General features: G+C 55.2%; 1 protein-coding gene across 2 annotated transcripts; it reads left to right on the top strand.

The window, feature by feature from the left end:
- Positions 1-367: 367 nt before the first annotated feature.
- Rasd2 (RASD family member 2) lies at positions 368-11,787 on the top strand. 2 transcript variants are annotated; one of them, XM_052727802.1, is made up of 3 exons: positions 368-782; positions 5,596-5,875; positions 9,269-11,787. In XM_052727802.1, exons 2-3 carry the CDS (start codon positions 5,605-5,607, stop codon positions 9,796-9,798), a joined length of 801 nt encoding a protein of 266 aa, XP_052583762.1. In that variant the 5' UTR covers positions 368-782; positions 5,596-5,604; the 3' UTR covers positions 9,799-11,787. The 2 variants fall into 2 exon arrangements, with proteins under 2 accessions (XP_052583762.1, XP_052583761.1); XM_052727801.1 differs by having other exon boundaries at positions 686-782; positions 5,525-5,875.
- Positions 11,788-12,399: the final 612 nt, after the last annotated feature.

Raw genomic sequence — 12,399 nt, 5'->3', positions numbered from 1 at the left:
AGAGGGCGAGGGAGGAGCCAGCCCTAAGAAACTTCTCCTCCCTCCGGGAGAGGAGGTGCAGTGTCGAACCGTGCGGGCTTCGGGAGAACTTGGAGCTGCTGAGCCTTAGGGCGGCGTTCAAGGCCCCCTCCTACACGCGCGCTGAGCTGAGCTAGCGGCGCCTGGCGAGGAGCAAGCAGCGGTCCTTTCCACGAGGGTCGAGCTGCAGGACCGCAAGCAGCTCGGAAGGCCACTGCCGGGTGCGCAGCCCCTCTACCCTGCCTACGGCCACCCACTTGAGGGCTGGAGAAGGAGGCAACGTAAGGGACCAGGCGGGTTCTCAGGCTGGTCGTCACCTCCAGAGGACCCTCTAAGTCTGCGGGGTCCGTTCCTTCATTCCCGGAGTCGTCCTCCTCTCACCCGCCCGCCCCCCAGAGCGGAGCTCTAGGCGGGGACACCCCCGCATTGGACGTCCCCAAACCTCCGTGCACCTGGCTGAACCGGAGTCCCCGGTGTCGGGGCAGGGCAGGGCCGCCGGCGGCGAGCCGGAGCCAGCCCAGCGCCCTGGCCCCGCCGAACCCTCGGAGCCCACCCATGGGGCTCCGGCTCCGCGTACCTCCTCGCCCGGCCGTACTCAGCCCAGCTCCGAGCGTTGCGCGCAGGAGGATCCGTACTCAGTGACCCTGGAACCCCCGCAGACGCCGGGAGACTCGGGGGCGGGAGCGGCAGGCGGTTCCCCGCATCTCCAAGAGCTTTCAGGCAGCCCTCCAAGCCGTGCTCGGGGCCCGGCCCGCTGTTCCCAGGTAAGGGAGACACCCCAGTGGAACGGGGGAGCTAGTTAGGTGGAGTGGGGAAACCGGCTGGGCAGAGGAACGCAAGCTGGGTGACGCTGGCTTTTCATGACGAGGGAAACTTAAACTGAACCTACTACGTGTCCCGATGCTTTATCCACGTAGAGAGTTAAGCTCACAAGAGGCCTAGCCTACATCAGGTGGTTTCTAGCCCAGGGAACAGGGTTTATTGAGCTCTTGTGTGCTCCATTTGTTTCTGGGAGCTTTTGTTTAGATCAAGAGCCAGTCCATTTTAAAAGGAGGCAACAGAGACACTCACCTTCCCTAGACTTAACCTCCTTTGCAGGACCACCCTGGAGGAAGAAAGATCAGGACTCAACTGCCTTGAGTCCCCTGAGCTTCGGAGCGTTTCCTTGCAAGATACCCTTGCCATAAGGGCTTCCTGTAGTCGGCCGGCCAGTGTGTGTGGGCCTCTGACAGGTCACAATTTCCTGCCCATCCCTGCAACCGGTCCCACGAGAATGAGGAAGGGACCTTCTGGGAGCTAGGACAGGGTCTGGAGCCATGGCCTGCTTTGGAGTCTCTAATTCAGGTTCCCCCTAAGCCCCAGAGGGACAAGATGGGGTCCCCACAAGTCCTCCATTGGGCTGGGAGCAGCCAGGTGGCCCATGGCTACTCTGAGAGACTGCCCCAAAGAAAAGAGCCTTGTGTTGATTGGAAAGGTTTCTGGGTACCTGACCAGGCTGGGCTTGTTTCTACCTGATGTTTAAGAGGGGTGAGCTGAGTGAGCAGACCAATTCACTCAGAGTTGCTGGGCTGGCACAAAGCAGAACTAGTTAGCCAGAAGCAGATTCCCTCTGCTCCCTGCCCTCCTGAGCTTCCCAGGATGGGAAGGGTGGCTTTGTAAAGCTCCTGGGACTCACCAGAGTGTGGGGGAAGAACCAGGACTACAGTGTGTGTCCCAAGAGGCTGCGGTTGTGCAGCTGGGTGGTGTGGTGAACCTGGTCTGGGGGCATGTGCAGTGGGCTGGTGTGGTGAGCCTGGTCTGGGGGCATGTGCAGTGGGCTGGTGTGGTGAATCTGGTCTGGGGGCATGTGCAGTGGGCTGGTGTGGTGAATCTGGTCTGGGGGCATGTGCAGTGGGGTGGTGTGGTGAACCTGGCTCTGGGGTGCACCCAGGGAACTCATTCAGACTCATCCAGTCGTCCTTACCCATCTGACCTGCCCAGCTTCCATCAAGCCCTGGGTCAGACCTAGGGAAAGTGAATGGCCCACAGTTTGCACTACCTGCCTGCGAGCTGGCTGGCAGGGTATGCAGAGTCCTGGGCAGAGTGCCTATCCCAGCTGCCTGGAGGGAGAGAGGAAAAGGGACTGTAACAGGAGTCACAGGGTCATTCCCTGCCCAGTGCCACCTAGGGCTTCACTGAGTCAGAGCTGTTTGGAGAAGACTCCAGTTTAGGCCGCTAGAGGGGTGGGGGTGGCTCTTTGTAGAGGTGAGAGGTCAGGTTTTACAGCTGAGGAGCCTACTTGTAATCCCAGCCAGGCATCTGCTGTGTGGATTCAGCCTTTCTGAGAACCAGAGTCCCAATCTATCCTCTGGAAGGCTCCTCATTGGAACAAGGCAGCCCCTGCATGACAGATGCCTGTTGGTGGTGGGTGCTGTCCCGGGAGCGGGGGACGACAACTCCACTCCCAGCACCGTGCTTCCATTCAGGTCCCTATCCTTACATACAGTTTCCCACTTCTCTAGGCCGCCAGGATGGGCTGCTGGGAAGGAGGGCCTGCCCCAGGCTATCTGTCCTGCACTTTTGGGGCCACCTCCCATCATACATGTGCTTTTCTGTCCAGGTCACTGTGGGCTGTCGCAGCTGCCCACTGGTGAAATTCTAATCCTAAGGCCCTTATGTCCCCCCTTTAATGCATACCTAAAGCAGACTGTGAGTCTATGTTTGGGGCTGCAGCACTATGCACACAGAAGGTGCTCAATAAATGACCCCTGAATGAGAGAAATTGCAGATGCCTCTACCATCAGGCTCACCCACCCTCTCACTCCCCTCCCCATAACCTCACTCTGGGGTTTGGGATCTATCCATTCCCACTGTGGGGTTAGCCAGGCTAGAAACAGAGCGAGACAGGCAGGCAGCAGGAGAGACTCTGTCCCCAGGGCCTTAGGGCTTCCCTCAGCACCTCCTGTAGGGTGGAGTCAGAGGCCCTGTCACCTGGCTTCCAGGTATCTGGGTGTCTCACATAGCCCCACGTGGCTCAGGCCATGTGAAAAGCCTAGGTCTGTCACAGATAGCCTTGGGTCCTCCTCTGTCTCCACCCCTCTCTGATCCTCTGTCTCTAATTTCTAATGCCCTGCCCTGCCCTCTCCCTGGACGCTTCCTCTTCCAGACTCTCCTGGCTCTCACTTCCTTCACGCCTCCTCTCTCACGCCTTCTTTTCTGACTGCCTGCCACCCTGACCCCTGCTTTCAGTCATTGTGTATTGTGAGGTCTGGATTAGAAGATGGGGCAAGGAGGCCTGGAAGCAGACTGCATCCCTGGTGACTGCTGGCTCCAGCCTTCCGAGCCTTCCCCTCCCATCTACAGAGGGGGGCTCCATCAACAGCCCTCCTCCCTGTAGAAGGACTGGGGTGGGTGCCTCTGGGGACCAAAGCCACACTTGGGGACCTTCAGCAGGACTGGGGGGTGGGATCCTTATTAGCACAGCCAGGGGCCAGGCAGGTAGACTGGGTGAAGGGAGGAGGTCTCCTAGCCACAGTGGGGCTGGGGGACAGGAGTGAGAGGGTGAGTGAGCCTGATGGTAGAGGCATCTGCAATTTCTCTCATTCAAGGGTCATTTATTGAGCACCTTCTGTGTGCATAGTGCTGCAGCCCCAAAGCATAGACTCACAGTCTGCTTTAGGTATGCATTAAAGGGGGGACATAAGGGCCTTAGGATTAGAATTTCACCAGTGGGCAGCTGCCACAACCCCCAGTGACCTGGACAGAAAAGCACATGTATGATGGGAGGTGGCCCCAAAAGTGCAGGACAGATAGCCTGGGGCAGGCCCTCCTTCCCAGCACCTTGGCTTCTCTGTGCTTCAGTGTCATCATCATCTACCTTCTCAGTCACAGAGGATTGGAGCAGATGTGTGCCTGGCACTCACAGCACTGTGACATATATCAACTGCAGAGCAAATGTCATTGGTATTATTATGGCACGTGCCTTGGCTTGGCCCAGGAGTGATGATTCCAGGGCTAGGCCTGGGTCCACATTGTGCTGAGCTGGCCAATTGTGCGTGTGTCTGCCATTCATTCTTGGAGGTCATGTTGCAGGCTGTGAGCTGGGAGAATTTACACCATGGAAATTGATGAATGATACTAAACAAGCTTTTTTGTTTGTTTGTTGTTTTTATTTTTGTTTTAGGAGACAGGCTTTCTTCGTGTAGCCCTCGCTGTCTTGGAACTAGCTCTGTAGACCAGACCAGGGTGGCCTGGAACTCACAGAGATCCACCTCCAAGCAGGGCTTTTAGGAAAATGGAGGACCTCAGGCAGGCAGGCAGGCATGAGCAGAGTGGGTGCATGCCTGGAGACTTGCACCCAGGAGGATATCACTTAGCCCTGGTGGCCATCTCAGACCATGGCCCCATGATAGTCTCATCATGATGAGGCTGTGGCCAGAGCTTCAGTGTGTGCCTCGCCTCTGTGCAGCAGAGCTTGCTCGGAACAGATGTATTTCAAGAAGACGCCCCTTGTGTGAGGATTCAGCCCCTCCTGGCTTACTCAAGCTGTGTTTTGTGCAATGCTCAGCCTACACAACCTGTGGTGGCCAGCCAGGAGGACAGTGTTTCTCTGCAGGCCTGTGTCGATGCGCAGTTCTGGGGTTAGCAAGCTGTCCTTTGTACGTGTGAGGTGCGAGGGGAGGACCAAAGCCTTTAGAGAGGTTTTGGGATGGACTCTGCGACTAGAGGAGAAGAGTGTTCTGGGGAGAAGTTGATGGTAGCAAAGGTGTGGAGGCATAGCTCAGTCTAACCTGGGCCTGGGAGACCCTAGGGTGCTGAGCCGACAGAAGAAGGGGTGCTGAGAACGGCCCCTCGGAAACTCTGCTGGAGCAGGAGAAGTATGTGTAGGTCCACTGAGATCACAAGCCCGAGTCTTTTTAAAACCGTTTCCATGAGACTAAGAAGCTCCCGTAGAAAGTTTTGGGTTTTCTCCCGAATCTCAGTCCCTGGAGTCATGAGGCTTGAGTCCCCTTCCCCCCATTCAAGCTCAGGTTGCTCAGAGGCAAAAGTTATTGAAGCCAGTGGTGGGCCGTATGTGAGAAGGAGCGACATTGATGCAAATCTTGGGTCCAGGGTGGCCTGCACTTTCCTCCTTGTTAGAGCTGCAGAGCCATCCTCACCCTCTGTTTAAGAAATGTAGGCTGTCAGCTGAGCCACGTAGAGGAGACACTGGATCCAGGCGGTTGTGGAGTACGGAGCGGGTGCTGTAAGAGAAGGCTGCCTCCTAGTGGTAGTTGCTGCTTTGGGACTGGGCTGTGTGGAGCCCTGTGCCACAGTTGAGTTGTGTGGGGAGAGTGAGGCTTAGAGGTGAAGCTTCCTGCCCAGTGAGCAGCAAAGCTGTGGTCCTGTGCTCAAACATGTGAGGATGGATAAGTGAGCAAGTTGAGGAGTAAAAAGATCAGAGGTTGTGGATGAATGAACGAGGGAGTGGCTCCAACCCTGAGGTCCCTCAGGAACCCTGGCCAATGGCTTCTATTTTACACTATAGAGCAGTGACGTAGGGGCCACAGAGGGGAGGCCGAGAGCCCCCTGACACCCGCCTCCTCGCTTCTGCCGCAGCCCCGAGCCATGATGAAGACCTTGTCCAGTGGGAACTGCACGCTCAGTGTGCCTGCCAAGAACTCCTACCGAATGGTGGTGTTGGGCGCCTCGCGCGTGGGCAAGAGCTCCATTGTTTCCCGATTTCTCAATGGCCGCTTCGAGGACCAGTACACGCCCACCATCGAGGATTTTCATCGAAAGGTGTACAACATCCACGGGGACATGTACCAACTGGACATCCTGGACACCTCTGGCAACCACCCATTCCCTGCCATGCGCAGGCTGTCCATCCTCACGGGTAAGGCGATTGAGGGGACAGGACAGCTGGTCTGCACTTCTGTTTAGGGAAGTTGCTTCTTGCCAGGTGGTGGGGCCCACAGCACCATCTGCCTATGGCTGCCCTGCCACTTCAGATCAAGACCCTTAGTGACTGATACTCTTTAACAGCCATGGGCCTGGCCCTTGCTTAGAGCTTGGCATGTGTTTACCCTTCACAGCTAGCCCACGGGACAAGTGTTTGCTGTCATTTTACAAGGGGGAAACTGAGGCAGAGAGGTTAAGTGCCTTCGCCCAGGTGGAGGCACAGCTCATGACTGCTGTTGAGGGACCTGCCCTGTGGCCTATCTGCCCTGCTGGGAGCAGCATCTGGAGCAGGGCAGGAGCGAGGGTCACCAGGGGCTTTCTGGGCTGTCGTGGTTGTTCCTTGAAGCCAGCCTTCAGTTGATCCATGTCTCTAGTGTGACCACTGTGGGCTCCCGCCATGCCTTGAGCTGCATCCCTGGACAGAGACAGGAGCAGGGAGCACCAGGAAAACAACCCTCAAGGATTGGGGCTATAACTCAGGAAAGTTGCTGTTTAAGAACAAGGACCAGCATTTGATCCCCAGCACCCACACCAAAACTGGGTATGGTGGTGAGCACCTGCTGTTCCAGCACTGGGGAGGCAGAGACCGCGGGATCCATGGGCCTTGCTGGCCAGCCAGCCTAGCCTGATCACCAATCCTAGATCAGTGAAAGACTCTCAAAAAATAAGGTGGATGGTGCCACAGGAACAGCACACAATGCTCGTCGACACATGTGCACACAGATACAAATACAAAAGTGACAATTTATAAAACATTCCCATTGAGAGCCCCATATACTGCCCCCTTTCTTCCCACTTGGGCTATTTTAGATCCCTGTGCTAGGCTGCCTTCTGGCCATGGAACTCCCTCTTCAGGTCACCTTTTCTGTCCCAGACTGCTCATGGGGCCCCCTCCATCCCAGATTTTGAGAGGGAGCATCTTGCTTAAGGAACCCAAGGTGGGCCTGGGTTCAAATCCTGAGCCTGCCTCTGTAGCATAGTGGTGTCATTGTCAGGGTCTTTGTGACCTAGCTCCACATGTAGCTTTGAAGACAGGAGGGTGTAGGGCAGGTCCTTGCAAAAGGTGAGTGTTGTGTGGGAGAGCTCTTCCTATGTGGGAGGGGATTGGATGCCTCCCCTGGTAGAAATGTGCATACGTCAATGCTAATTTTCAATTACACAAGAGGTACAAAGGCAAGCTTTCCATCAGATAATGCGTATTAGGCACACGTCCCCCATCCCAGCCTCTGACTTACAGGTGGCCACATAAACCGTTGCCAGCACCAGTGCACTGGCACTCGTTCTGTACCCTCTGAAGGCATGCGCTTTCGTCTGTTTCCTGTGTACTGCATTCCAAGCACGTCTGTCTGTTGCTTTGCTTGCTCACCAGCCCAGGCAAGGCCTCATTTTCCAGCCTGGTTCTGGGTACAAGAGATGCTCAGGGCTGCCCATTCCCACCAGCTTTTCTGCAGCTGCTGGCCTGCTGGCCGGGCCGGGCTCCAATGCCCGGCATTTGCAGTCTCAAATTTGGACACTTGGAGGATGAGGCTTGGCAGCAGGAGCCAGAGCAGCTGGCAGTCGAGGCCCCATGTCATTCTTCACCCCAGCCCTTTGCTCACCTCCCTAGAGACCAGTGTATGCAGGCCCAGGGGCAGGTGGGTGGGCTAGAGTAGGATGCTGTGCTTCTGAGCCCTACCTACTAGCTCATGCTGGGTGTGTGTTGTCACTGAAGGAGACCAAAATGTGCTTGTAGAGGCCAGAGAGGAGGCAACACTCACAAGCTATGATGCTCTGCTGGACCCAATGGCTGGCCCACTGTCTGCAAATCAGAACCACACTCAGGGCTGAAAGCTGAGGGGAAATGTAAAGATGGAAAGGTCTTGGAGGATGAAATTGTTGCTCTGTGGCGATTGACCTTGAACTGCAGCTGGAGGCTGCTTCACATACCTGTGACCCTTCTGGAGTGTGCCTGAATCGCTGTCAGACTTATGGCCCTGTTAGTGTGTTGCAGTGGATGTAGTGTGGTGGGTAACCATTCCAGCTTTGATCTGGAAGTTCCAACCCCCATTGAGGCTTCGGTAACTGTCACGCCTACAAGGCAGGGCCAAGGGAGGACCCCGAAGACCCGAGATCCGGATGCGCTGGCTCTCTTGGTACCTGGACCCTAGACGCTGGAGGTAGACCAAGCAGAGTTCTCCAGAGAACACTGCCGGACTGCGCTACACCTTTCCCAGACCCTGTAACCTATCCCTTCACTTGTAAGTTACCCCACAAAATTAACCTCCCTTTTAACTACGTGGAGTGGCCTTAATAATTTCACCAATAATGTAGTGTGGGCCACGATCTCTTACTTATTGAATGGTTCACCCTAGAATCAGAGAGTATGTCCTATGTGCCAGGCATGGTTCACCCTAGAATCAGAGAGTATGTCCTATGTGCCAGGCATGGTTCACCCTAGAATCAGAGAGTATGTCCTATGTGCCAGGCATGGTTCACCCTAGAATCAGAGAGTATGTCCTATGTGCCAGGCATGGTTCACCCTAGAATCAGAGAGTATGTCCTATGTGCCAGGCATAGTCCAGGTGAGAGACAAATCAGGTCACAGACTTGGCCCAGCCACATTTGAGTTGTGTGACCTTGGGCAGGTTGTTTGCCTTTTCCGAGCTTTAGTTGGCTCACCCATAACAGAAGAATAATAAAATCTTCCCCATGGAGGTATTATGGAGTGCCAAGGAAACAGCAGGTGTGCACAGTGCTCTACTCCCAGCGGGTGCCTGCTCTCATGAGCAATATTGATGCCTGACATGGCTGAGTGTGTGCCGCCCGCATGCATTAGCTCTAACCACCCTCCTGCAAGGCAGCTTCATTCACATGCTGTGGGAGGGGAAATCCAGGAGCTCGGAGATTAAATGGACCCTTCAAGGTCACACAGTTGCTAAGTTGAGGTAAGATGCAAACCCAGACCCCCTCTCACCAACACCCTCTGCCACACAGAGATACCAGTGCTTGCCGAATTCCTACTGTGGGGCAAGGTACTGGAGCCAGCTCTTGGTGTGGCTGAGTAAGTGCACAGGAGTTCTCTGAGAGTTATTGTGTAACCCCACAGGGATGGCTGGGCCCTCCACAGTCCCGTAAGGAAACAGGAGGAGGACTGACCATATCTGAGTCCAGCTAGGTGTGCTGCACTTTACCTACAAGCCCCTCTGAGCCTTGACTCTCTTCCCAGGCAGATGCCCTGAAGAGCTTCCCAGTCATGGTTTGCAGGGTTCCTAAGTGGCAGCTGATGGGACCATGCTGAGGGGTACCAGGGCAGCCTGTCAGTTGACTGCCTGCCTTGTTCCCTCCACAGGAGATGTCTTCATCCTGGTGTTCAGCCTGGATAGCCGGGAGTCCTTCGATGAGGTCAAGCGCCTCCAGAAGCAGATCCTGGAGGTCAAGTCCTGCCTGAAGAATAAGACCAAGGAGGCAGCAGAGCTGCCCATGGTGATCTGTGGGAACAAGAATGACCACAGTGAGCTATGCCGCCAGGTCACTGCCATGGAGGCCGAGCTGCTGGTGTCTGGGGATGAAAACTGCGCCTACTTCGAGGTGTCGGCCAAGAAGAACACGAACGTGAACGAGATGTTCTATGTGCTGTTCAGCATGGCCAAGCTGCCCCACGAGATGAGCCCCGCACTGCACCATAAGATCTCCGTGCAGTATGGTGACGCCTTCCATCCCCGGCCCTTCTGCATGCGCCGCACCAAGGTCGCAGGTGCCTATGGCATGGTCTCACCCTTTGCCCGCCGCCCCAGTGTCAACAGTGACCTCAAGTACATCAAGGCCAAGGTCCTACGGGAGGGCCAGGCCCGAGAGAGGGACAAATGCAGCATCCAGTGAGAGGCAGGGACATTGGGGAGTGCCTTAAGGGAGGTGGCTGAGGATTCCCACTGCCCACATCCCACGGGGGCCCTAGGCATGTAAGCTGTGCTTGCTCTCCTGATTCCTAGCCACCTCCTGTGAGTCCTTATGTCTGTGGCTCCTTTGTGGTAGGACAGAGACACGTTTGGGGACATGTCAGCACTCAAGCTCAGACAAACTTTCAGTATCATTAGAGTAGAAGGAATGCAGAAGGACCACGAGTCTTGTGTCAACACAAGATGCTCAGTACAAGTCACAAGATGAGAACATCCTAGCCAGATGTCCCAGCCAGATTCCCTGGTGGCCTCTGCTCCCTCTGCGTGGTCTCTATGCTTCTGGAGAAACTGCCCTTCTGGGTCTTCAACTCCTGCCCTCTGGCCCAGCTGTGTACACACCCCTCCAGGTTAGCCGCTGGTCACCCTAACATTGAGCCGAGGGAGAGTGAGAGGGAGAGGGAGAGAGGGAGAGAGAGAGAGTGTGAGCGTGTGTGTGTGTGTGTGTGTGTGTGTGTGTGTGTGTGTGTGTGTGTGTGAGAGAGAGAGAGAGAGAGAGAGAGAGAGAGAGAGATGTCCATGTCCCTCAGACCACTGCCTCCTGGCTCCTCTCCCAGACTCCTCCATATGACATTGCTCTTTGTTTTGAAGTTGTTTCCTGTTCTGTTTGCAGTAGACATGAAGTCCTTGTATGGTAAGAGCCCAGTGACCTGCCTTTGGCTGGGCTCCCCAGTTCACACCCATTGCTTTAGCTGTGGTCCCCTTCCTCCATGCTCCCAGGCAGGCTGTGCAGCTAGATCCTGCCCTGTGTTTAGCGGCTTACAAAAGAGCCCACAGTGCCATGGTCACAGAGGTAAGGGTGTCTCCCCTGCCCTCAGGAGAGGATGACTGAGCCTTGGGGACAGTGACTCTCTAAACCCCTCCACATGCCTAGCTAGATCAGGACAGCTCTGCCTGGATCCAGCTTGCTTCTGCTGCAGTTCCTCAAGCATCTGTTGAACACCCACTGGATACTGGGTTCCTTGTGTGCTAGGCAACAGAGAGTGACGAGTCTGTGTGTCCCCAGCTCTGGCCTCTGCCCACCTGTGGTGCCCCTTCTGCACACACAGCTGTTGGAGGAAGTGGAACAGCCGAGAGCCCAAGCTGAGCCTAGGATAGACTGGCAGGAAGACTTGTGGGTCTTTCCCTAGTGCTCAGGCTATGCTAGGTACTTCTGTCTCCAACATAGGTGTGACAGTGAGGGATGATTGTGACCCTGAAAACCAAAGGCCCTGCTCAGCTCTTAATACACATGTTGTTTTAGAACCGAGGCTGGCCCATTGAGACGGCTCAGTGGGTAAAGGCACCTGCTGCTGAGCCGTTCAACCTGAGTTTGATCCCTGGAATCACATGGTGGAGGGAGAGAACTAACTTCTGTGAGGCATTCTTTGACTTACATGTCCTTCATGGTACCCGCATACACACAAAGTAATGAAGCTAATGGTTACTAAAAACTGTAGGAATCTTCTAGTGCATTCCCTCAAGGCCCAGAAAGCATGAGTGACTAGCCCCAGGTCACATACTGCAAGCTGGGCCAGCCATGGGCCTTCCACGCACACCGTGTTTCACCTCTCTTCCTGGAGCTCCCAGTGGCAGGGATTTGGACCATGTTACACACCCCTCCCCCAGTGATCACAGGTTACCCATGGATGCTGTGTACATCGTCATCCTTAATGCACCTCAATTCCAGCTCTGCACACCAACCCCCAGGCCTGGTCCTGTGTCTTCACGTCAACACCTGCTGCTCAGTACAACTGCCCAGTACCTGCTTCTGTCCTGCAGTAAACACCCCCCTGCCCCCGCCCACCAGCCCCAACCCTGAGAGTATACCAGGTACTTGTCCAGGCAGGTGTATGGCTTAGTCCCACCCGGTCAAGCTTCACTGCTTGGACCTCTGTGTACACTATCAATTAAAGTTGGTTTGTTAGCAACCATGCCCTTGATGTTTGTTTTCTATGTTTCCATGGGAGGGGCTTTTCCCTAGGCCAAGGTCTCCCTGCATACCACACTGTCTTCAAGTTCAAATTTGGAAGAATGAAACCCAATTAAGGAGATTGGTCCTGGACCTGCTATGGTATGTGCTCTGAGTGGTCATTAGCAGTGATGTCTCCAGGGGTTATTGACCAGTGTCTGCAAAAATTGTTGATTATCCAGACTGCCTGAGGAGCCAGGCATTGTGGCATATGCCTATTGTCCTGGCTATTTGAGACTCTGTGGCAGGAGGATTGCTAGACTGACCAGTCTGGCAACGTGAACCTGCTGTTTCTAAATAATGAAAAAGACAGGATTGCTCCAGGTCTCTGCTGGGAGGGACAGAGATGCTGTTTAGCATCTTCCAAGACACAGGACACACTCCATAGGATTGGTGGGCAGTGTCACCCAGAAGGCCAGCGTGGGACAGGGCCAGCACCTGTCAATGTGTGGCTTTCTGAATAGCAAGAACAGTGAGTCTTTGTGAAGTGAGAAGGGATGGGATGTGGTTGGGGACGGCACCTGGAGGCACAGATGCCCGATCCTGAATGACCCCATGAGCGGTGTTTCTGTGCCT

Source organism: Peromyscus californicus, unplaced genomic scaffold (assembly GCF_007827085.1).
Source record: "Peromyscus californicus insignis strain IS unplaced genomic scaffold, ASM782708v3 Scaffold_8__1_contigs__length_139910024, whole genome shotgun sequence".
Classification (NCBI taxonomy): domain Eukaryota; kingdom Metazoa; phylum Chordata; class Mammalia; order Rodentia; family Cricetidae; genus Peromyscus; species Peromyscus californicus.
This window is presented reverse-complemented; position numbering and strand designations above follow the sequence as displayed.